The sequence below is a fragment of the Zootoca vivipara genome, chromosome 9, assembly GCF_965207765.1.
Source record: "Zootoca vivipara chromosome 9, rZooViv2.hap1.1, whole genome shotgun sequence".
NCBI classification, from domain to species: domain Eukaryota; kingdom Metazoa; phylum Chordata; class Lepidosauria; order Squamata; family Lacertidae; genus Zootoca; species Zootoca vivipara.
This window is the reverse complement of record NC_142592.1, coordinates 36,332,788-36,356,704: the sequence shown is the minus strand read 5'-3', so window position 1 is coordinate 36,356,704 and position 23,917 is coordinate 36,332,788. Positions and strand designations below refer to the sequence as shown.

Here is a 23,917-nt window from a genome sequence, read left to right as displayed (position 1 = left end):
TCCCGGATCCTGATCAAGTTGTACGCCCCCCTCAGGTCTAGCTTGGTGAAAATCTTGCCCCTGCGTGCCGCTGTCAGGAGATCATCCACTCTGGGCATGGGGAAAGCCACTGGCTCTGTCACTGAATTCAGCCGTCTAAAATCCACCACAAGACGGCGCTGTTGCGTGTCTTTCTTGTCCACCCAGAAGACCGGGCTGCCCCCTGCTGCCTTGCTTTCTCTGATGAACCCCCGCTTGAGGTTCTTGTCGATGAAAGCGCGCAGATCTTCCAGTTCCTGGTCTGACATGGCGTACAGCTTGGCTGGGCGTATAGTTGCCCCTGGCACCAGGTTGATCTGGCAGTCAAAAGGCCTGTGTGGGGGTAGGTGGTCGGACTCCGCTTCGCTGAAGACCTCCTGCAGGTCCCAGTACGGCTTGGGTATCGCTTCACCCCCTTTGACGTGCATGGTGGCCACCGTGGCTATCGGAGGCCCCTCCCCTGGTTGGTGCTGCATGCAATGTTCCAGGCAAAAGTCCGATCCAAAAGTGATGCATCTCTGGTGCCAACTTATGGAGGGGTCATGGCGCGCCAGCCAGCTCATGCCCAAAACGATGGGGGGGTCTGAGATGGTGGTGACGTTGAATGCCAGTGTCTCTGAGTGCCTTCCAACCGTCATTCTCATGGGGGGGGTTTGATGCGTGATGGCCCCTCCCAGCAGCTCTCTGCCGTCAATGGTTGCCACGTGCAGAGGAAAATCCAGCTGCAGAAGCTGGATCTGGTGCTCTTCTGCAAAGTTTCTCGAGAAGAAGTTCGCTGACGCCCCACTGTCAATTAGGGCGAGGACTGTCAGGGGATAGCCATTTGGAAGCGTGAGCGTCACTTCTAGAACCACTCCTGCTCTGGGAGGGGTGGGCTGGCTCTGCTCCTCTCTGTGCGGGTGGGTGGGCTGGGGCTGTTGTCTGCTGACTGTGCCTGGCTGCCGCCCCTTGTCTCCTGCAGCCAGGCTTTCCCGTTTCCCTGCTGTGGTGCTGCGTCAGTGGGGGAGGGCACAACCGTTCCCGCCTTTCCTTGCCACTCCCTGCGATGTGGGCAGTCTCTGACGAGATGCTGGGGGGAGTTGCAGAGAAAGCAATTCCCACCCCTTCCCTCCTTGCGTCTTGGCGCCGCTGGGGTTTGAAAAGCCCGCGCGCGCGCGCTATCAATCTGCATGGGTTCCTGGTCCTGACTGGCCCCAGGCGTGGCTTGAAAGGGTTGTTGGGGGAGTGGCTTCTCCTGCGACCGTGGGAACCAAGCCCGCTTTGCGCGCGTTGCTTGCTTGTCGCTCCACCGGGATTCCTGTCTCACCCCCACCGCCAGAGCCGCTTTGCTCAGCTGATCCATATTACTGGGCTTTGGACCTCTCGAGAGCTCATCCTTCACCTCCTCATGCAACCCCAAGTAGAACGCCGCTTGCATTGGGGGGGACTCAAGTTCCCACCCCAATCTGTGCACCAGCATGGTGAATTTCGCCCAATACGCGCGAACTGTCATATTTCCTTGGCGTAAATTATGAAGTTCCTCCTTAGTCTGATCCATATGACTATCGGACGAATACATCGTTTTCAAACCTTCTAGAAATAGTTTGACATTCTTCATGCAAGGATTCCTTGTTGCAATTAACGGTCTTAGCCACTCCCTGGCTGCCCCGGTAAGGTGCTCCACAATAAACGCTACCCTGTGCTCATCATCAGGGAACTCATCGTGGTGCAGCTCAAGAGCATACACAATCTCAGTCTCAAAGCCCTGAAATTCCCTCGGGTCTCCATTGAACTTGCTTACTAGGGTCCCAGCTCTCCTTCCTGGCAGCACTTGGACTTGGGGTGCCCCTCCCGCCTTGTTTTTCTCTGCATCCAGCTTGTTTTGGAGGTCTACCGCCACCGCCCTTAATTGCTGCTCTTTTTCCTGAAGCGCTCTCACCTGTTCCGCAAGTTGTAGCCGGTCGTCCTGGACCTTCTTAGTCTCCTCTTTAGCTGCCTTCAATTCCCCCTGCGCCTGCAGCGACAGCTGCTGCAGTTCTTGCTGGGCTTGCTCCGCGATCTGCCGCCATTTCTCCGCCTCTGACACGCTCATCCCGGCAACTCCAAAGTAGCCCAAAAAGGATTAGGAGGTTGCTGTCACAGTGGCCGGAGTGGACTACTTCAGAGTAACGACGCTACGCAGCTCTGCATTTTATTCTTTTATTGGTGCTGCGTATTTACAGTGCTCAAGTCATTGCTATTTACACGGAGTGATGTTGTCAGTCGGTTTCAGAACCTCCTAATGGCTTTTGGCGCGTCTTTCTCCAACACAAAAGCTTTGGCAGACCCATCCTCTTTCCCCTCCTCTTTCTGCGTAATTCCGGAGTTGGGGGGATGGGTCTCCCGCCCTTATTCGCCCCTTCCTGTCCCACCTGGGACCCTGGCTCCTCTACCTTGCCTGAGCCTCGGACACGACTTCCTGCTTCCCCACTGGAATCGGAACTCTCTCTGCTTCCCCCTGTGCTCGGGGATTGGCTTGAACTTAGGAGGGGAGGGACTTCGCGATATCCCCTGTCCCTCACACATTGCATATATTTTTTTAAAAAATTACATATAAAACAATTATATAGCGTAAGCTAAGCTCTACAGTGAATATACAATTTGTTTTAAAGTGGAAGTCATAGGAAGGATACTACCTACCTATTCTTAATGTCAAGCATAAAGGAGGTTGGCAGTGGTGCAGGTAGTAATAAGAATTTAATAGCTCAAAGGGAATTGCTGAGCTCATTCTTCATTATTAGTATATTGATGTTTTATACCAAATGTGTATTTACAGTAGACTTAACTTGTTGGGTTGTGCTGATATGATCTGTGCAATCTAGTGGTTATGGTGTGCTTGCAGAATTCAGTGCTGGTGCTTCTTGCTCTCTTCTGCAGCATTGTAATGCTCTACATGCAAATTAGAAACCCCAGTATTCAGAGGGAACATTTCATCAAGGAGAATGGGGAATCCACTCATTGGCATGTTTCAAAGATTGAGCCAGCAATCTGTGCTCATTGGCCTATTTCATAAATTTCTAACATTGTAAGTGTTTCCTGTTTAGAAGTGTTTTCTCTCCACATTGGGGGGGGGGAAGCATGAAGCTTGCAAAGATAGTCATGTGTTGCAGTTGCCAATAGGGAGTTGCCTTATACTTTGGACAATGGTCCCTCTTCCTTCTCTTCCATCCATGCTGCCAGGACAAAAACTTTTGCAGCAGTTAGTTTCTGCAGATTGCTGGCTTAGCATTATGTATGAACCAGAATTTATTTAAAATAAACATGTTCATCTTCCACGTGTATGCATGGTTTACAACAGTCATTGGTGGATCTTCGGGTCTCATACTTTAGCAGCGTCCCATGCAACTCCAAAATTTGGCATCCCCCACATCTCGCCTTCCATTCTGCATAATAGTTGCTGTACCCCATGTAGCGACCCCAAGGCCTCACGGCCTGTGTGACAGAACCTGTTGTGCTTCCCTAAATCCGCCTCTGCTTCAGTCCAGGAGTTATGAAGCTGGCTTATTTAGCTAAGCAGTTTAAATCACTGTCTCTGCTTAATATGTAAAGCTAAGCCAAGCATCTATAAAAGGGAAACTAAATGTTCCAGAGGTGTTCCTCCTGGCAATGTGGAAGGAAAGGTGAAGGCAGAGTCTGTGAGCTTGAGTTTTTGTTTGGGCTCATTTTACTTCACTCACATAGCTCAGCATTATATACAAATGTGGCCTAGAGGTAAGTTTCCTTAGCTGTGTTTTGGCACAGTGTCTGAATTGGAGTCTGGAATCTGAATTCTGCAGAAAGATCCTATGGATCAGTATCATACATGTGTTAAGACAAAGTGTAGACAAACCCAATGACAGAAGTGATATAGGTTTAAAATGTAAGTTAAAAGTGTTCCAAAAGTCAAAGTGGATAAGTATGGCATGTCTGGCATTGAATTAGCAATTATTTGCTTATCATATTCAAAATTAAATTTATTGTTTACTACTGCAACTATTGGAGGCTCATCCATCTCAATTTATAGTTTTCGTTTGACACATATTTATGAGTGGTTTGAAAACTATTGTTGAAATGTAGTTTTCTTGTTTCTTTACAGAATATTCTATATTTAGATATGATGATGAATTAGAAGTAATATAAAAAGCAAGGGAAGACTATTAAATATTTGTTTTTTTTCTTTATGTTACAGGGATTTATTTGTCCTCTTTGTATGAAGTCTCATGGATCAGCTGAAGAACTTTTTAAGCACTATGAAGCAGTTCATGAATCTGGTATTGATACAAGCCAAGGAAGAGAAACTAACATGTCTCCAAACAGGTACTAAACAATACTGAGCAGTAATAACTTATCATAACTGCATATTAAGCATGTAGTAATCTGAGCATAGAATAACATATTGAAGCATGTTAATCTGCAGTAGATAAATGGTTCAGTTAAATGAAAGGATGAAGGCTACCAGTGTTAGAATCTTCAACAGCTTGCATGCTATTGATTGTAGCAGATGAGGTACAATGGGATTTTCTTGTGTCCTGTTTGTAAAAACTTGCTAGGCCTTTGAACTGTCCATCACTTCTTTTCTATGAATGAACTTTTAGTGTACAATTTTTAATACTGATTTATTTTTATTATGTTTATTATTGGTTGCTTCAAGATTTTTCAGGAAAGGAACACACAAATAAAATAAGTTGCTGCAGTTGCAAAGATGCTTTTCTCTCTCTGTAATATTATATCATTGTTGTAGTAATTATTGATTGTTCTGGTTCACCTTTTTAAATACATTTTTTTTCTTAAAAGATGTTTTCCTAATGCTTCATGTAGAGAAATGATTGCATATCCATTTCAAAACTGGATTGCAGTACCAAGTTTATTTAACTAGGAAGTAAACCCAGCTAAAGTTTGGGCTGCATCTTAAGGTACTTGTGTTAATAATTGCAGCATTTCTAAATATGGTAGTTAATATGAGGGGGAGCTAATGGAAATATGCTTAACTTGTATCTGGAATTCAGAAGACTAATTGAAAGTAGTTTGTTTGAATATTTCTCAGAGAAATAAATGTGATTTAATTTAACTGCAAAAATTGATTTTAACACAAGTTCAAACATTATTTGTCTCCTCTTTAACATGGGATGTTTTCAGAGATGATGTAACCCTACTACGGCAAGAAGTTCAAGACCTGCAAGCTTCACTTAAGGTTGGAAGTGTGCATTACTTGTGAATGCAGTTCTTTGTTTAAAATTAAAAAGTGCATTAGAAGATTGCCAAACCTGTAAGCTCATAAAATGCTTTTAACTTCCTTTGCTCAGGAGGAGCGATGGTACTCTGAAGAGCTGAAGAAAGAATTAGAGAAAGTTCAAGGGCAGAGGCAGCAAGTAATTGCTTTAAAAATACTTGAAGCAGGTTTACCACAAGCAGTTTGTTATCATCCTTGAAATGGAAGATTAAAACCCTTTTTTGTAAGGCACGTGGCCTGATTCAGTTAGTTCCATAACTCATTTACTGAAGTAGTTTAAGAATTGCATGTGTGTGTGTGTGTGTGTGTGTGTGTGTGTATCATTTAATCGATTTATTTAATAGATTTATTTAACCTACACCAATAGTGGGGAACCTGTGGCACTGCATACACTGTTGAACTTCAGTGCCCCTGATGGGGAGTTAAAAGTCCAGCAGCATCTGTAAGTCCACCAGTTCCCCACCCCTCAACTATACAGTAGTAGTGTCAACAGTATGACCAGCTACAAAGCTTTCATATTCCTATTCTGGACCTATTCCCCCCCCCCTCTCTTAAGTCTTCTGTCCCCTTCCCTCCCATCTTGTTCTCTTTCCTCCCCATGGCTTCCTTTTCCTCCTACCACCCTTTTCTTCTCTATTGTCTTTACTCTGCTGATCTTCTCCTTCTACCCCTCTTTAATGCAGTGCCAGTTAAGGAAGAATTGCTTAAAGTGTGCTCTCTTTTTTTTAAATGCACTCTTAAAACCTGTGAAACACGTGAAAAACAAATATGCATGTACTGATCAAAATTCTATTAAAGAGAAAAACACACCCCTCTATTTTTACTGGGTGATATCCAGCTATGTCATACTTGGCATTAGGACCATTGAAATCAGTGTACTTAGTTACTTAGGTTTATTGATTTCAATCAGCCTACTCTTGAGTATGATGCATTTAATATCACCTACTGATCCTATCTGCATCTGTCTTCATTTCTCTGGTCGCTTTGCCTCTCTCTGGCAGTTTGAGTGCCAGGTGGGATTAGACCATGGGGGCTTCATCCTGCAGCTCCGTCCTTTGATCCTAGCAGAATGAATGCATAGTAATCCAACAAATGCAACTACTTTACAATCTTTATTCAATTTAGTGGAGTCCTGTGAATGGAGATAGCATAAAAGCATAGCATTATTTATTGTGCCCTATGAGTGTGGACTCATAGAAGCACTTGTATGTACTAAATAATTTGTCTTGGTAATTTACTCAAGTGCAGGATTATTCTTAGTCACAACACCTTGGCATTCTTTTCTCTAGTGGTAACTGTTGAATTTGATCAATAAAATATGCTGAAATTAACCAGTTCTTAACTTTTGCAACTTAAGTGTGTGGAACTAAATGGCAATATTTTTAAATACTTCTGAAAATTTTTCTTTTTCTTTTTAAGGAGTCTAAACCTGATGGACTGGAAACTGCTGCATCTACAGGTAACATACTTTTTTAAACACAGTTTTGTGGTGGTTAAACAAATGTAATTGTCAAGAAAATATTATTCATGATTCACATATCTCTTGAAACATTTTTTTTCCATTATGTCTGCTTCAAGAAAGTGACTCAACCAGCTGTAGTGCAAATATTTCAATTTGAAATGCAGCTGACAAATATTCTAAAATTTTGTTTTCTGCTTTTGTCTAGAGCCATTTCTGTACCTCTAGAAAGTCATGCCGGTTCTATGTTTTAATTAGAGGAAATGAGATTAATTTTCTTGTAAAAGTGTACAATGTTCCTGTTGTTTGTTCCCTTTTAGAACAATTTCTTTTTGCTGCAGGTTGTTATAGTTAATGATTTAAACCACAATTGCTACCAGGTTAAATAATTGGGAAACCACAATTAACACACAGTTAATTTGATTAATTTGATGATCTATTTGCTATGGAAATTACTTGTAGTCCTCCACTTTAGTATTTATGTTAAAATAAGGAGGAAATCCTTATAATCTAAGTGAGTAATGTGGGAAAATAAATTTAAATAACAGTGCTCAAGATTGCTGTGAGTAAATGTGAAACATGCCTGTACTTTGCATGAAAATGCAGCATGTTTGCATAGTTGTTTTGCCATATAATTGGAGTTCCTAGAAAATGTACTGATTTATATAGGATTTGATTATGTTAAGCATCATTTTTTATTCACATGACAAGATTCTATTTAATGTGAAAAAATGTTATTTTTATCAGTAGAGGTGTCTGTAAAACATTATTCCACTTCTGAGATATTCAATAAACATGCTTTCTTTTTAGAATTAGAATCATTAGAACAGCAGCTAGAAGAGAGTCATGTACAAAACTTTAATATTAAGCAGATGAAAGACTTATTTGAACAGAAAGCAGCACAGTTGGCCACTGAAATTGTGGGTAAGTGTCCATAATTGTTATGCAACACAATGCTTGTTTCAGTTTAAATTAAATGAATGACCTTTTGTGTGACCTTTCTCTTAACGAGATCTTAAAGCCAAATATGATGAAGAAACAAGCCTTCGACAAGCTGCTGAACAGAAAGTGGCCAGTTTGACACAAGAGCTACAAAAAGAGAGAGGTGCATGCGAAGATTTGAAAACAGAGCTGGTAACTTATTATCTTGTGCTCATGTTTTACTTCTGCTTTGTCCAAACTGAAAGGGGACGGTTCTAGCTATTGATCATTTTAACTGCATTTTTAAAACAAGTCGTTATTGTTCATCTTTGACAGTGATTTACTAATGTTACAAAACAAGGCCCTGATGTAAGAATCTGTTGTCTTGCCCAAATCTAAAAAAACTAATGAAAGAGGGAAAGAGAAATTGTTGTTAGGAAATATGGATTTTGTACTTATTTTCCCCCATTTACTAAATTTATCATGGCTTTTTTTTTACAGTCTGTTGCCACATTCAAATTTATGTATGTAGGCACAATTAATCAACTACACAGTGAATTTTCTACCCAGGAAACTATTCCTGAGTACAAAAAGTAACTAGATACAAGTTATTACCCACAGCTGTTGCAAGTTTTAACCTTCACATGACTTTGAATTTCTCTGAGCAGCTCCAGTAGATGTAGTTACACAGTACTGTAGCAACAGGAGTTGAGTGTAAAGACATCCCATGAAGTTAAAACCAACTGTTTGGACCTAAGAAATGAAAGCTGGATTTGCTGTTCTAGAACTGTTCAAATACAGAAATATTGCACATGATGCAGTGACCATGTTGGTTTTAAGCAGATCTAAATCTGGCCAGTGCAGTGTAGAATATTTTTGTGTGCTGCTAATATCCCAGATCGCAAGTGTCAAGTCAGAAAATTTCTGGCAAACCATATTGAAAATATGCTGCCAGTCTGATTTCCATAAGATGTATTTGTCATTCTTTCATTTTTCTAAAGCTTCAGAGGCCCGGGGTGGAAGACGTTGCTGTTTTAAAGAAGGAATTAGTTCAAGTTCAAATGCTGATGGACAAGATGACTTTGGAGCGTGAGAAAGAATATGAGAAACTGAAAGATGAGTGTAATCATTTGCGAGCAGAATGTTCAACCTCAGAGGTAGAGTATCTAGCAAAAAATATTTATCATGTAAAAATAAATATTAATCTAGGACTCTTTCTTGAGTTCTTTCTTTACTGTAATATTTTTAAAAAAACCTTTACTATAATATGTTATCATTATCAAATCATATCATCTTTGGAAGCCTGCATGCATTGCTACTTCCAAGTCAATTCCTAGTTCACAATATCATTATTCTCATTATTACATGGTGATATCTCTAGGCAGGGCTTTTTGTGACAGTACCCACTAGTACAGAGCACTGGCATCTCTCTCTCTCTCTCTCTCTCTCTCTGTGTGTGTGTGTGTGTGTGTGTGTGTGTGCCTCTGCCCTTGGAGCCATTTTCTGCTGGCACCCATGCCACTTTAATCAATATATGAGTACTCACTGGCATCTCATTTTTTAACCAAAAAAAAAGTGCTTAAGATTGTGGTGGTCAGCTATATGAAAATCTATAAACAAGTTGCCTGTCTAGATTGTTAGTTTTGCATTTATCATATTGTTTATTCAGTGTTTGTGACATGTTCTTTTTAGTCATCTGTGCTCATCTTCCTCTTGGATTCTAGATACTAGATACTAAAAATGCTTTATAACTTGATTATATAGAGCAATAGGGACCCAGGTGGCACTGTGGGTTAAACCACAGTCTAGGGCTTGCTGATCAGAAGGTCGGCGGTTCAAATCCCTGCAATGGGGTGAGCTCCCGTTGCTCGCTCCCAGCTCCTGCCCACCTAGCAGTTCAAAAGCACATCAAAGTGCAAGTAGATAAATAGGGAAGGTAAACAGCGTTTCCGTGCGCTGCTCTGGTTCGCCAGAAGCAGCTTTGTCATGCTGGCCACATGACCCGGAAGCTGTCTGCGGACAAACACTGGCTCCCTCGGCCTATAGAGCGAGATGAGCGCCGCAACCCCAGAGTCGGACACGACTGGACCTGATGGTCAGGGGCCCCTTTACCTTTTTTATATAGAGCAATAGTTCCCAACTAGCGAAGTATTGCCCCCCGCCGTTTTTCAGAAGCTAAGCCATGCACCCCCTACTTCTGAAAATTTTAATATCTCTTATGGTGGTTTTAGCTATGTGAATGGTACCACGGACCCCCTGGGTGGGTAATGTGGACCCCCTGGGGTCTGCAGACCACCAGTTGGGAACCACTGATGGAGAGTATGGGTGTGAAACCTGTGGCTTGTCAGATGTTGTTGGACTCAAATTCTCATTGTCTCTTAGCATTGGCCATGCTGCCAACAGTATCTGGAGGGTAACAGGTTCCTTACCCAAAGCGGACTGCTGTTGATAGATAATGGGGATAAACCAGCAAGAAAAAGCAAAACAAATACTCTTTACTCGAATAATTTAAACTGTAGTGGGCCTGGGGCCCTGAATTAAAAAGGTGCTGCCCACAAAGAGTTATCTAAATACTTGCAACTTAATCTTATATATGTTTACTTGGAAAAAAGTCCTAATACGTCCAATGGTAAGTGTGCATAGGTGTTGCAGCCTGATAGTGCAGCTCTCTATGTTTCTGCTCAAAAGTAAGACCCATTGAATTCAGTGGTATTTAATCCCAGGAAAGTGTGTACAGAATTGCAGCCTAGCCCTGCTAAAAGTACACCCATGAAATTCATGAAATCTGTGTTTAACGTAGTACTCGCATTTATCATTGCTTTCTTTCACCATTCACCCATCTGTTTTATTTATTTTTTGCTGCTTTCTCATGGAGGTCTTGGAACTTGAGGTAATACCTTTTAAAAAAACAAAAACAAAACCCCAACCTATTACATTGAGTTCAGTTCTAAAGATCATTTCGATATCTTGTTACATCAGGTAGGAACTTACTGTGTATCTGTGTGCAAATCAAAGACATTTCAGTAAACCTTTTGCAAATATTTTAACAATTCAGCAAAACGTTCGGGTAAGTAGATGAACAATGCCACAGAGTGTGATTACAGAGGAAGAAAAACTAATGGCTGTGGTTATTATTTCACATCTGTGGAAGCGTTGGGGGATGTGGCTTGGTTCCCCCCCTTCAGTACCTTAGAGCCAACCCCTGCTTAACTCACCTTTTTTTACTTAAATAAAATAAACATGTCCTCCTAAGCTTTAAAAAGCGACTTGGAAATTTGACATAGAACCTCATTTGATATAACATCAGTGGAACAGGAGTCCTATGCTCCTAATTATGTCAGAAGGAGGAGAGCAGAACAGCAGTACAGCTGCCATATCCTGCTGAGTTCAGCCTGCGAGTGGAGCATAAAACACACAGCTAGAAAATACAAAAATGGCATAATAAATCACATTATAGCAGCTAATCCTGTACATTATGACAACTTGGATTAGCGTGGCAAGGTCCCTCATGGCCAAGAAGTGTAGCTTTATATGAATTTATTGGGAATCTCATTGGGTTGAATGGGGTGTTAAGTTATAGAAATAAAAAGGGCTAGAGCTTATACAAAAAGCGTAGTAGCTAGGAAGCACCCTACAATCGCTACTGCTTGTCCAAAGACAAGGTGGGGTACCTGACCACTCGCAAAGCTTGTGTTAAAATGTAGACAAACCAATTCCATCTATCACAAGCAGTCTAAACACCTTCAGTCTGTAGATGTACTTGCTTTATAAAACTACAAAAAATGACCATGGAAAGGGACCAGTTGTTCAAAAGTAACCCTGTCTGTAGTGACTGCTTATACTTTTATGTTATGGAAAGCCAGTAGTTTCATTGCGAACTACATCCCGGTAGCTGTTTCGTAGCCATAGCATATGAGAGTGCATACACATGCAGAATGGGTTCATACATGCACACATACCTTTCAAGGATCTGAGCTGTGTCACCAAATTCTCTCTCGTGTTGATAGTAAACATGCTTCCCCACCCCACCAGGACACTCAATATTTTTAACTTTCATTTTTTAAAAACAATAACTTCTTGTGGTAAAAGAGTAAGGGGCCTGCATTTCATACATAAAAGTTAAACACTGATTTAGTAATTGGTTAGTAAAACCTTTTGAGCTTTATACCATCACATTGCCCTGTATCCATCTATATCAGAAAACTGTGAAAAAAAATAGCACACTGCCGTCTCCTTTCTGAAAAATTGTTTCTGGTTACCACAATAAAATGGGAAACAAAGTTTCCTTCTTATCCTGAAGAAATCAAAAGAAGTGATACAGGAGCAAAGCATCCCCTTCCAGAGATTCTAGATACAATTAAATATGCTCAGTTTGTTGGTGGTAATCTAAACTAATAAAAACTCAGTTTCATTAGAAAACCCTCAGGGAACACACACACACACACACACTGAACCAAATATGTGAATTGTTCTTCTATCTTTTTCTTTTTAAGACTACCATAAATCAGTTAAGAGCTGAACTTGCCAAAGGACCACAGGAGGTTGCAGTATATGTACGGGACCTTCAGAAGCTTCAAACATCAGTTAATGAATTAACACAGAAAAACCAGGTAAGAATCCTAGAGCTATTAACTTTATTTGAAAATGTCAATTGACACCAAACCTAGCATTTTCAAGTGGTTAGCTAAAATTCTCAACGTTGCATCCTTGGAATTTCAGAGGTGTAGAACTCAGTTGATGAAGCTGGCAGAAGTAAAATAATTCAGTGGTACAGGTGCCCTTTGACTTTTTTCTTTCTTTCTGTTATTAAAAGAACACAACAAGAAAACAGAGACCATGGTACTTCCCCTTGGTATTTAAAGGGGCATGCATTTTGATTTTGGGGAGAGATAAAAGATAGAAATTATGGGTTCATACCCATGTCAACTTTCCCATACTCCCGAGGTTTGGAAATACATGACATTGCTGTGATGTTTACAGACAGGTATAGAGATAGTGAAAAACAGTATGCTCATGTGTGCAGCTGCTATAATTTGTGCCTTGGTGGCAGACCTTTCTTGGGCCGCCACAACCGTGTAAAATGTTCATCTATGATGTGGATGTGGCCAGGGGTGTAGCGAGGCGCCACGACACCCGGGGCGGCAAATTGCCATGCCCTTGGGGGGGGGGGTGCGGCGTCGCTACGTAATAACACATGCGTCGCTATGTAGAGGGGGATCGCGCCCCCCACAACTTCTAAACGGAGCCTAAATGGAGCGTCCAGGCTCCAGGTAGATAGCTCGTTGGTGCGGCAGCGGGATGCTGCACACACGTGCTAGGTAGAGGGGGATCGCGCACCCCCGCGACTTCTAAACGGAGCCTAAATGGTCCAGGCTCAGGCGCGGATTGCGGGGCGGGGGTGCGGCCCTGAGTGTTACCGCCCCTCCAGCAGGCACCCGCGCGGCGATTTCGGCAGGCACGCCTGCAGCTTTCCCCCCCTCAGGCTGCCGTGCACCAAGTGACATCCCCTCCAGGGCAGTACCCGTGGCAGACCGCCCCTGCCCCGTGCTTGCTCCGCCCCTGGATGTGGCCCTTTTTGCAGCAGCAGCTTCACATGAGTATTACTTAGCTGTGAGACTTCCAAGGCACCTGTGTGGAAACAAGCACAAACAGGACTTGTAGCATAGATATCATTCACTGAGCAGAGCATACTATGCATGTGTTTTAGGCTGAATCAGTTGGCCTTCTTACTTGTTGCATACTTTGTTTTTATCTCCTCGTAAAAGAACGGTACTGTGATACCAGTCAACGCTTCATAAGAATTTTAGTTGAGAATAACTTCACAGCATAATGGAGTAACCTATACTTTAATTTTGAATTAATCTAATACTGTAGAGTCTGTCAGAAAAGTTGAAAAAAAGAGAGTTGGGTTATACTCAGTTAGAAGAAAGTCTAAATGAAGAATTACTCGGCAAAAAAAATCTGCAAGCAACCCTTAATCAAAGGGACGTGGACTGTCAGCAACTTCAGGCAAGGCTGTCTGCATCTGAGGACTCATTACAGAGGTTACAGAAAGAATTGGGTGAAAGGAGAGAAGCAAGTCAGAAACTTAAGGAGGAATTGTCAGAAGCTGAGACCAAGTACCAACACCTCAAGGCTGAGTTCAAACAGCTACAACAACAAAGGGAGGAAAAAGAACAGCATGGCCTACAACTTCAAAATGAACTAAATCAGGTAAGATGAATGGTTTTCACACAGAACACACACACACACACACACACACACACATATTTCAATATATTCATTTTCATATGTGGATTACAAAATAGAGCATAAATTCACAGCTGAGGTAACCCACATTGGAGGAAAGTGGGGCTTATAGTGGTGGTGGTGGAAGCAAGTTGTGGGGGCTGCTTGTTCTGTGGTGTAAGAACAGGGCAAGCCTGCCTGTTAGCCATACTGAGACTTTTGCCTCGGACAGTGCTAAGGGAAGAGGGGAGGGAGCAGACTTGAATGCTCTCACCTAGGCACTCACCTACCCACCCGTTTCTGTTTAGGACTCCAGAAGCACCACTTCAGCCTTGCCATTGCAGCAGAATGGTCAGCAACCCTCCTGCACGGCACTTTGCCCATGCCAGAATTGAAATATTGATGACAATACTTTCATATAGATGTTGAATAGCATGGGGGAATAAAACAAACCCTTGTGGAAGCTCACATTGAAGGTTCTATGGGGCCAAACCCCAGTCACTGCTCTCTGGCTCTCAGATAGGACTGGAAATAGCCAAAAGCAGTGCCACTCCAGGATGATGCCATGGTCACAGATATCGAAGGTTGCTGAGAGATCAAGGAGATTTAACAGGATCAGACACTCCTTGCAACCAAGGCAGTTTCCATGCCCAAACCAGGTCTATTGCATTTCTGTGCAGAGTAGCTAGTTCCAAATTTGCATCTATAAATATAAAGTAGCATATAGACAATTTATACAAATCTGTAGCTTTTCGGTGGTGTGCGATTTCTTCTTACGGAGGAAAAAACAACCTCTAACCCAGCAGGGAGAAAAGCTTGTTTGCCGTTTTGGTTTTCTAACCAATTACCTGTAGTAGACTTGTGCTCATGCTGTGCCTGTTTTTAGTGCAACATACCTCTTGTGGCATTATTGAAGTCTATTGGTTGATAATGTTCTTTGGTGATGTGCCAGAACTGAAGATTCTGACATCCTGTTTGGAATTTAGATTGGAGAACTTGCAGTTGTCTCTGTAGCAACCAAGAGTAAATGCAACAGCATCTTTAACTGATGAGTTCATCTGGAAATTCATTTCATCATCATAGTGTGCTGTAAATTAATGGGATTTGAATGAGATGATTTTCTGTAGGAGAAATACTGGACTGAATAATAAATTTCAAGAAAAAGAAGTGCAGCTCACTGAAATTCTTCTGTGATAACATCACAAAGAGATTCATTCCATCCAGACTTGAGGTTTCATAATGGAGAATCTTAATATTATCCCTGTAGACCACAAAGCATTCCAACATACTTAAAAAATAACACCATACCAGTCTGGAATCCACAGTACCTTTTTGTAATTCTGATTTCTAAAGGCAGAACTAAATATAAAGGTTTCACAGTGTTACAGGAAGGTTCCAAAAGGAATGTCCTCTGAGAAGACCTCTTTCTAGTTGTTTATCAAACTGTTGACAATATAGTCAAGGTGTTACTGCAGGTCTGTTTCAGAAGTGTGATCCAGTGTGATGGGAGAGGCTGTTCTTGGGACAAATCTGTAAGGCTGTAAATATATTTCTCACGTTTAACCCTTCTTTGTAAAGTGCTTTATAATTCTTAGCTCATTTATTGCTCCTAGAAAATTCATCCATAAACCCAGCATGTTAAAAGACAACCCTGTAAATAATCCCACAAAAACTTCTAGCTTGCTGGGGAAAGACAGAAGAGGGACAGAGGACTGTATTGCTGTGTTGGGCCTGGAGGAGGAGACATTCCTGCTTGGACATCCCTTTTGGTTTCTATGCTGGGCTCAGGGGATGGATAGAACACTCCATCCCATATCTGTCAGCCAACTCAATTGCCTGCAGGCAGATCTTTATTGTTCACGGCTGCCGCCTAGTGCTTAAGTACAAGGCTGTTGAAAGATGTAGAATAGCCAGTATAGGTTCTAAAGCACAGGTGTAATGTGTGGCACATGTTAATAGGGACATAGTCCTGATAAAATGGCATTTAATAAAAAAGATCCAGACAATCTCAAATAAGGTTAGATTTTGCAAGCCTTGGTTCTTTAATCTGAGAATGCTTAACACACACACTAGATTGTGTGTTACTGTGTGATTGGTGAGGCCTAATAACTGACAAGTGTGCTGTTCCAGCTGTTTCTAATGGAAGAAAGATAGAAAGGATGTTTGGTCCCCGGGCTATTGTACTTGCCTCAAACTTGAAAGAGGTTGTTTGTTTGTCTCTGGCTCTTTGAGACATTTCTTACAGAATCATTCTCAAGTCTTGCACTCTGTATTTGCCTTAGCTATACAACTGACATAAGTTTCGTAGCAGGGGTAGCCAACATGGTGCCCGCCAGATGTTATTGGACTCTCATCTTCCATCAGCCACAGCCAGCAGGGTCAATGGGCAGAGATGATCGGAGTTGTAGTCCGACAACATTTGAAGGGCACCATGTTGGCTTCCCTTGTCTTATGGTATGTGCTTCTTTATTGTAGACATCCCTTTTATAGAATCACAGAATTGTACGGTTGCAAGGGACGCCAAGGGTCATCTAGTCAAACTTCCTGCAAATGTACTTACGCAGTTCATATGTGCACATACAAACTGTACGTCTGAATAAAAGCATAGCCTTCATATGTGTGTTTTTAAAATATTTGCCATTTATTATCATTACAAATATTTATTACAGAAAAAGAAAATGCATGAAAAAGGTGAATTCACAAAACCAAAGCAAAGAACGAACATGGCCTTATATGATCCCCTACTTTTTCATTCCAAAATAGGAATGTTATCCATATTTCAATTAATTTGTTTTCGTATAAATTGTTTTCTCTTGCGTTGACACACTAAGTACTCTGACAAAGGAGGGTATCCTTAAGTTGAAATTGGCATTCCAACTGCTGCTAACAGAATAGTGACCATTTCAGTGTCCACCTTAACAACACAGTCTCTAACTAATGTAAGTTTATATTCAGTGGGTTCTTTAGAATCTCATATACAGTTAATTATTTGATGTTATCTAAGACATGATTCCAGAATTTTTTTACAACACTTCCCAAAGATATGTGGGTAATATGCCTAGTGTTCACTACAAATATACAGGTAAAATTATTTTCAAGGTGTAAAATACCATTGATAAAAAGTTTTAAAATGATTTTATTTTAAATTAATTGCTATTATATTTTGTTCATTCTGTGCCCAATCCATTTCCAAGCTGTGTCTGGTATTTTGGTTCCCATTTTTTCTGATTCCCTTTCTCTTTTTTAGATGAAGTTTGAGAAGTAGTCTGTAGATGTTACCCACCTTTCCTTTGTGTACTTTAACACAGCACAGATAAAACAGTTGTCAAAATCTAATCAATTGCTGCTTATATATGCAGAATATACAAAATGAACAAGTAAATAAAAACATGCCATGAAATTGACCCCATCCTTTAGGTGAGGTATCCTTGAAAGGAAATTATTTGAGTCACTCCCACCTAACAAATATCACCAAGGCAGTGCCTTTTTATGTGCAGTTCCCAATCCAGTGATGTGAACTATATACACATTACCTAGTGGATGTGCTGATAGAGTTTGCATGCGAGTATAGCAGATTAAAAGATAAAGTGCTAAGTGTCTGCCAAACATTTTCTTTGAGAGTAATGAGACCAGTTTCTCCCTCCAGTTGCACAATAAACTTCTGGAGACAGAGCATCAGCTTGGGGAAGCACATGGCCGGCTAAAAGAGCAGAGACAACTGTCAAGTGAAAAGCTGATGGACAAGGAACAGCAGGTGGCTGACCTTCAGCTAAAACTTTCACGGGCTGAGGAGCAGGTAGGAATTATATGCAACATGCAATTCTTGCTTAGTTTTTAAATTATGTTCCATAGTAGATATCTGGAATATCCTTCATCATATTGTTGGAACTTTAATAAAGTATAAGCCAGTACCCTATAAATGTGCAAGTTGCTTTGACAAATTAATCCAGGGAAGACTTTGAAGTCTCTTGACCACTTACAGTTTCCAAAAAACCCAGTAAAGACACAAATTATTAATCAGTACTAAAATAAAGGAGGATGGGATGTCAAAATTGAAGTGGCCACTGCAAAGAGGGTGAACAGACACTGATCGTCTTCACAGGGCTCTGTGAGATGATCTCTCTCCGGAATTTGTGGAACGAGCCGTGGCTCATCTTTCTCTTACTGAGATCAGTAGCCAATCCTGCTTGCTGCCAACCGTCTCTTCCCTCTGCTCCCCTTCCAGTACTTCTCTGGGGTATCCTGTGTGCTTCAGTTGTAGCTACACGGGGGGTGGGGATCCGAATGGTTTCAGTCTTAGCTGAAGAACTGTGCCTTCTAAAATCCCTTATTCTGTTCCCTCTCCTCTTTCTCCACTCTGAAGACATACAAAGTAGGTAAGGTGATATATTTTAATGGATCAAAGTATTGGTCCTCCTTGATTAAACAATAGGTCTTTATTATTTACTTCCCCATCAAGATTTATCCTGGGGTTAAGGCAGTGGTCCCTATCTAGCTTTAACTAAACCTATGAAGATTATTGTTACTGTTATCTAAGGCACAGCATGCAAAATTCTAATTATGTCAAAATTCTTATTAATGAAACAGAAGCCATTCTCTTTTTATTCACATGCAAATTTCACATGCAGATGTAAAGCACCATACCAAGTTACACACTTTTTTTGTACTTTGGCACCTGCTGGTATATAAAAATTATTCCCTGGTGAAATACTGACACTTCATTTTGTCTAGTACAAACCTAATACATGTCTTCTAAACTAATTTAAAAGGTATCTATTGTAAACTGCTTCAGTATTAGACAAAATAATAAACGCTATTAAACTACTGAATTGTGCTTATCAGTTTTCAGTCAACAGTCTGTGACTATTTTTCTAAGCTAAAGGAGAAAGCAGCAAATGCAACTGAATTGCAGCATCAGTTAGATAAAATGAAACAGCAGCACCAGGAGCAACAGAATCTTCAGCAAAGCACGACAGCAAAGCTGCGAGAAGCCCAGGTAAGAGAGCTCATGCTACTAGAAAAAAAGATCATGTTGGCAGTAGGTACAAGAGGTGGCAATATCCATTTCCTCTGATGCACCAGGCGAGCCCACCACTAAAAAACAAGGATTTGACTCCTGTCATTTTTATTCATGCTTCAGTGACTTTTACATTGGATTAATGACACCCCAGTTTAAAAAGCATTACAGCTGATGGACTGAAAACCTCAACTGGTTCAGAGTTTTGATGTTTATCTGCTGATGGTATAATGGTATGTCAACCATATAAAATCTGTGCTGAAGTTATCTTCATTGGCTGCTAGATTTCTGAGGCCCAATCCAAGCTATGGGTCTTAACTTTTACATCCATAAATGATCTGGGTCCTGTGTATCTCAGGGAGTAGTAAATCTTCCATTGAGGCCCTGTTCGAGGTATCATCAGTTGTGGACATCTGGTTGTCCTTAGCTAGCAGTTGTTTTCAGGGAAGAGTTGCTTTTTCGAACTCTACCTCTTTGAAGGTTTGACAGTTTTTGAGCGCAGGAACTAAAAACTTGTCCCTTTTTGGTGGTGGTCAGGTATTAGATTCAGTAAATTCTGTTTTGTCTTTTGCTCATTTTGAAACCGTTTTAATTGTCCTTCTTTTGTGGCTTTCTGGTTAGGCTTGTTGCCTGTTACATTTTTTTTAAAGACTTTAATCATTTTAATACGTTCTTACTGTAAACTGTGCCAGGAGCCATTATGGTTAAATGGCAATATCAAAATACAGAAAGTAAATAAATACATAAATAATTAAATAGATAGAAAAAAATGTGTTATAATTAATTGAACTCTTTTATTCTCCTGCCACCCGCAAGAATGATTTGGAGCAAGTGCTACGTCAGATTGGGGATAAGGATCAAAAAATCCAAAATCTTGAAGCCCTGTTGCAAAAGAGTAAGGAGAATATTACCTTGTTGGAAAAGGAAAGGGAGGATTTGTATGCCAAAATTCAAGCTGGTGAAGGAGAAACTGCTGTTCTTAACCAGCTACAAGAAAAGAACCACACTTTGCAAGAACAGGTAAGCTTTCTAAGGTAGAATTCTGGGTTCGTTTTAAAAGAGCTGTTGCTTTTCTGTTTGATTCACAAAGTGTGTCATGACTGAAATAGTAAAAATAAATCGAAAGAATACTGTTTAGGCATTTTAAAGATCAGACTCTTGTTTTTTCCCTTGTAAGTTTGTTGTTTTAATACTCTTGAATATGTGAAAAATTGTTCAGTACATACAATGATATGTTATTAGCCCTACCCATATTATAGAGTGCCGACACCCATCTTGCTGATATTTTGTAGTTTAAACATATTATTTTCACATTGGATATGATAATCTGATTCAATGTTAGATGATGCTTTCCCCCCTCTAGTGTATATGTAAGATAAATACTTGAGTATGTTGTTTGTGGATACACTGATACGATCTGTTTCCATACTGCTACACCAGTGTACCCTAGCCAAATTAGCACAACATTGTCAGAGTCCTGTGCTCCCGTTGCAGCAAAGTACAAAGCAAAATAATGTCAGTAGAAATAAGAGAGAACCTAGCAACACTGAAGGCCACTCCTTATAGCATTCATGCAATTACACTGCCCTGATCGTGCTTGCTGAAGATGCCCCCAGATTAGTTATGCATGGAAAGCATCAGTCAAAGCCCTGGTGAAGGCTAAATGACAGCATTTAACAATACCATTATATCACCCACCTTCGTTCACATCCTTTCTTAGGCATAGTGCAAAACAGGAAGAGATGTCAGCGCCTTCTTTAGTACAGATCTCCATGGTACATGTAGAAAGGTGGCAATTGATATATGCAATCAAGAGCTTCAGGTGCCTCTGTAGGCAAAGGCTTGAAACCCTCAGCAGCCCAAACGGTGGGTGGTAGTCTATAATCCCCAAACGTTTTGCCAGGGAGCACTGCGAGGGAGAAGGAAGATTATTCTTGTTAACCCAAGAACTCCATGGAGAGCCGAAGTGTGGCAGATCTCTGGGGAGAAGAGCCAATGTATGGTGTATATAAAATGACTTTCTTTATAGGAATGAACCGAAAGTTGAGCTTCCACCAAGAACTCAAAAAGAGCTTAATAGGAGGGCTATAATCAGATAGACCCTTCTGAGTCAACTTCCTTACCCCTTACCCTTTTGATGCTTAAATTTTATAAATGGTTTTGCAGCACAACTTTAATTTGCGTTTGATTCTAGTGATAGCAGGGTAAATGTAGGTAGTGCTTATACTACTAAAATTTAGAAGAAAGGCCAACAGTCAGTGTTGGTCTTCATATTATAGGCAATATATTTTGTAAGTTTCCCTGTTCTGATTATCATTTTGTTTTCTTTATAGGTTACTCAGCTGATGGAAAAACTGAAAAACCAGTCAGAAAGTCATAAACAGGCCCTGGAGAATTTGCATGAGCAGGTGCAGGAGCAGAAGGCTCACCTAAGAGCCTCTCAAGACGGCGTTCTCTCCTTAGAGGCAACTATAAGTGAACTAAATACGCAGCTAAGTGAAAGCAAAGAAAAAGTAATACAACTTGATTTGCAGGTAATTTAATTTTGTGCTGCGTGTGAATCAAAATATATGAGGGTTACTAGTTTAATTTCAGTAATTTCAGTAAGCCTGATGACAGCAATCTATCTTGATCAGCTTCAGAAATTTGCTTCTATCATTCCCTTAAATTAAACCAGTATTGAAGTCATCTTATTTTACTTGTTATTTTGTAGTATATTTACTGTTTTTAATTAGGTTTTTGTAATTTTGGATTATGCGGAATGCTTTATCTGAGTGGATGTAGCAACCGAGTAATTTCGTTGTTCCCGCAAGGGGACAATGACAATAAAGATATCTTATCTTATCTCAGTATCCATGCGAACATCACTTTTTTTTAAAAAAAAAGTGTAACTTGCATGCTGTGTAACTTGTAACTCTGTAACTTGCATGCTGCAATTGTTTGCTCTTCATCAGTCAAACTACAATTGGCACAATTCTTTGAGAGAAGCTATGTGCTTTAAATATATGGCATGGATGTGTCCTTATTGCTAATCAGAGTTTTATTCAAATAGCTTTTGAGCTCTGATTTGCTCATCCAGTTGTTTGTACCTTTTCCTCTTTCCTCACCTGTGCATTGCCACTGCTCACCTTTTGGTTTGCACCTTGCTGCAATGTTTTGTCAGTTTGTTTTGGAAGCTCTTTTCTTTTAAAAGATCTCTCAAAGCAAGTACAGTATTTTTGTGTTTATGGATGACAGGAGCTAGCTTGGGGCTATCAGTTCTGCTATAGTTAACGAAGCAAAGATTTGCATGAACAGCAAGCGTAGTTGACTTGAATCTGGTGATATTGCTGAACCATGTAATTACCTGCAAATTACATTTGCATTGAACATCCTGGCAGGTTGGAGGAAGTATTATTATTGTCTCTTTATTGTCTTGCTATACGCTAAAGAGGGTAAGAAAACATAGAGCCAGAGTAATAAAAGGCTTTGCTTTATGTTATTGGCTTTGTGGGTTAGAAGCTCTCCAGAGTTTGGTCAGCTCCATGGGCTTCTTTTTTGCTCATAGCTGAAGACGGACATTCCATTAGCCCCTGGAACTGTAAAACTGCTATACTGGAGGAATGTTGGTTTAGCTCTGTTTTGAATTGAAAATAGGCTTAGAAAAGAATATATGAAATATTAAACCATTTCTATATTAAAAGTCCGTTTAAAACTCAGAAAAACTAAGGTACGTTTGGAAAGTTCTTCAAAAATACTCACAACATTTTTGGAATTGAACTGATGAATTGTGGCTTTTCCCTGAATTGATGAACAGTTGAATTGCTGTGATGAATTCTGTTTCAGTGGCATCCTTTGGAAGAATAATTGATTTACTTGGTATCAGAATACTTAGTAAACTGCTTACCTCAGGAAAATAAAACTTAAAGAAACTGCAGTTGTGTAATATTAGTGATTGACACTGAAGCACTTTCTTAATTCTCTGTCAGGTAAAAGCAAAAACTGAATTGCTTCTATCAGCAGAAGCAGCAAAAGCTGCTCAAAGAGCAGATCTCCAGAATCACTTGGACACTGCCCAGAATGCATTACAAGATAAACAGCAGGTGAGAGAAACAACAAGGTCATGTAAAATGCCTTCATGATTAACAATGATAATCTGATATGCTTAAAACCATCACTTGGGGAAATCTTGTATATAATAATATAACTCTGTGATGACCTCTTCAGTTGAAATTTTTAAAACAATATTGTTAAGCTATTTTTTTTTAATGAAGTATGACGGGAGATGCATACATGACTTACTACAATTGTGAATGAACTGTGGTGGAAGAAAATGTGTCAGATTTGACTCGATTCACACAACTTTTTAGGATTGTCTGAAGCCACTGTAGGAATTTCAATTATGGTAGCTAATGAATGGGTGGGTAGGTGTAAAATTCAGAAATCAATACTTCTTGTTTATTTGTTTGTTGTATTTATATATCTATCCCATAATGGAGTTCTCTGGGTGGCTCATGAAGGAAATTAAGCAGTTCTTTGGTTCCTAGCCCATATTTTTTCAGCTGGGAATGAATTTTTCTTGATGCATATTGGCTAATGAAAGAATTTATGGCTTCTTAAACTTGAGGGAGGGGTATTCTTTTTGTTTGTTACTATGGCATGCATTTTTGTGTTTTTATATTGTAAACTGCTCTGTGATTTTTGGATGGAGGGCAGTATGGAAATTTTAATAATAATAACAATAATTAATACTTTAAAAATGAATTAGATAAGGGCTTTCAGCTGCAAAGTTTTTTTTCCTGTTAAAGATGTGTGGAAGTTACGAGGTTTCTCTAAAAATTACCCTTTTCAATGTTTATTAAAAGGAGCTAAATAAGGTCAGTACACAGTTGGATCAGGTTACTGCTAAGCTGCATGACAAACAAGAATTCTGTACTCAGCTGGAAGCCAATCTTAAAGAGTACAAAGAAAAGCATCTTCATTTAGAGCAGAAAAATGAAGAACTGGAAGGTCAGCATAAGGTTAGCATCCAGGAACCTTTTTTAAAAAAATATTTGTTCATATACTG

General features: G+C 40.3%; 1 protein-coding gene across 2 annotated transcripts in view; it reads left to right on the top strand.

Annotated features, from left to right (window-relative positions):
* The window catches only part of EEA1 (early endosome antigen 1), a 56,423-nt gene that overhangs the window by 12,185 nt on the left and 20,321 nt on the right, over nucleotides 1-23,917 (top strand). For both annotated transcript variants that reach the window (XM_035126829.3, XM_035126828.3), the window contains 15 exons: nucleotides 4,205-4,332; nucleotides 5,152-5,206; nucleotides 5,319-5,384; nucleotides 6,665-6,704; nucleotides 7,515-7,628; nucleotides 7,717-7,838; nucleotides 8,627-8,782; nucleotides 12,119-12,235; nucleotides 13,500-13,838; nucleotides 17,500-17,649; nucleotides 18,730-18,849; nucleotides 19,687-19,890; nucleotides 21,204-21,404; nucleotides 22,839-22,952; nucleotides 23,715-23,870. In XM_035126829.3, coding sequence (XP_034982720.3) covers nucleotides 4,205-4,332; nucleotides 5,152-5,206; nucleotides 5,319-5,384; nucleotides 6,665-6,704; nucleotides 7,515-7,628; nucleotides 7,717-7,838; nucleotides 8,627-8,782; nucleotides 12,119-12,235; nucleotides 13,500-13,838; nucleotides 17,500-17,649; nucleotides 18,730-18,849; nucleotides 19,687-19,890; nucleotides 21,204-21,404; nucleotides 22,839-22,952; nucleotides 23,715-23,870 — 2,082 coding nt within the window. The remainder of the gene's footprint in view (nucleotides 1-4,204; nucleotides 4,333-5,151; nucleotides 5,207-5,318; nucleotides 5,385-6,664; nucleotides 6,705-7,514; nucleotides 7,629-7,716; nucleotides 7,839-8,626; nucleotides 8,783-12,118; nucleotides 12,236-13,499; nucleotides 13,839-17,499; nucleotides 17,650-18,729; nucleotides 18,850-19,686; nucleotides 19,891-21,203; nucleotides 21,405-22,838; nucleotides 22,953-23,714; nucleotides 23,871-23,917) is intronic.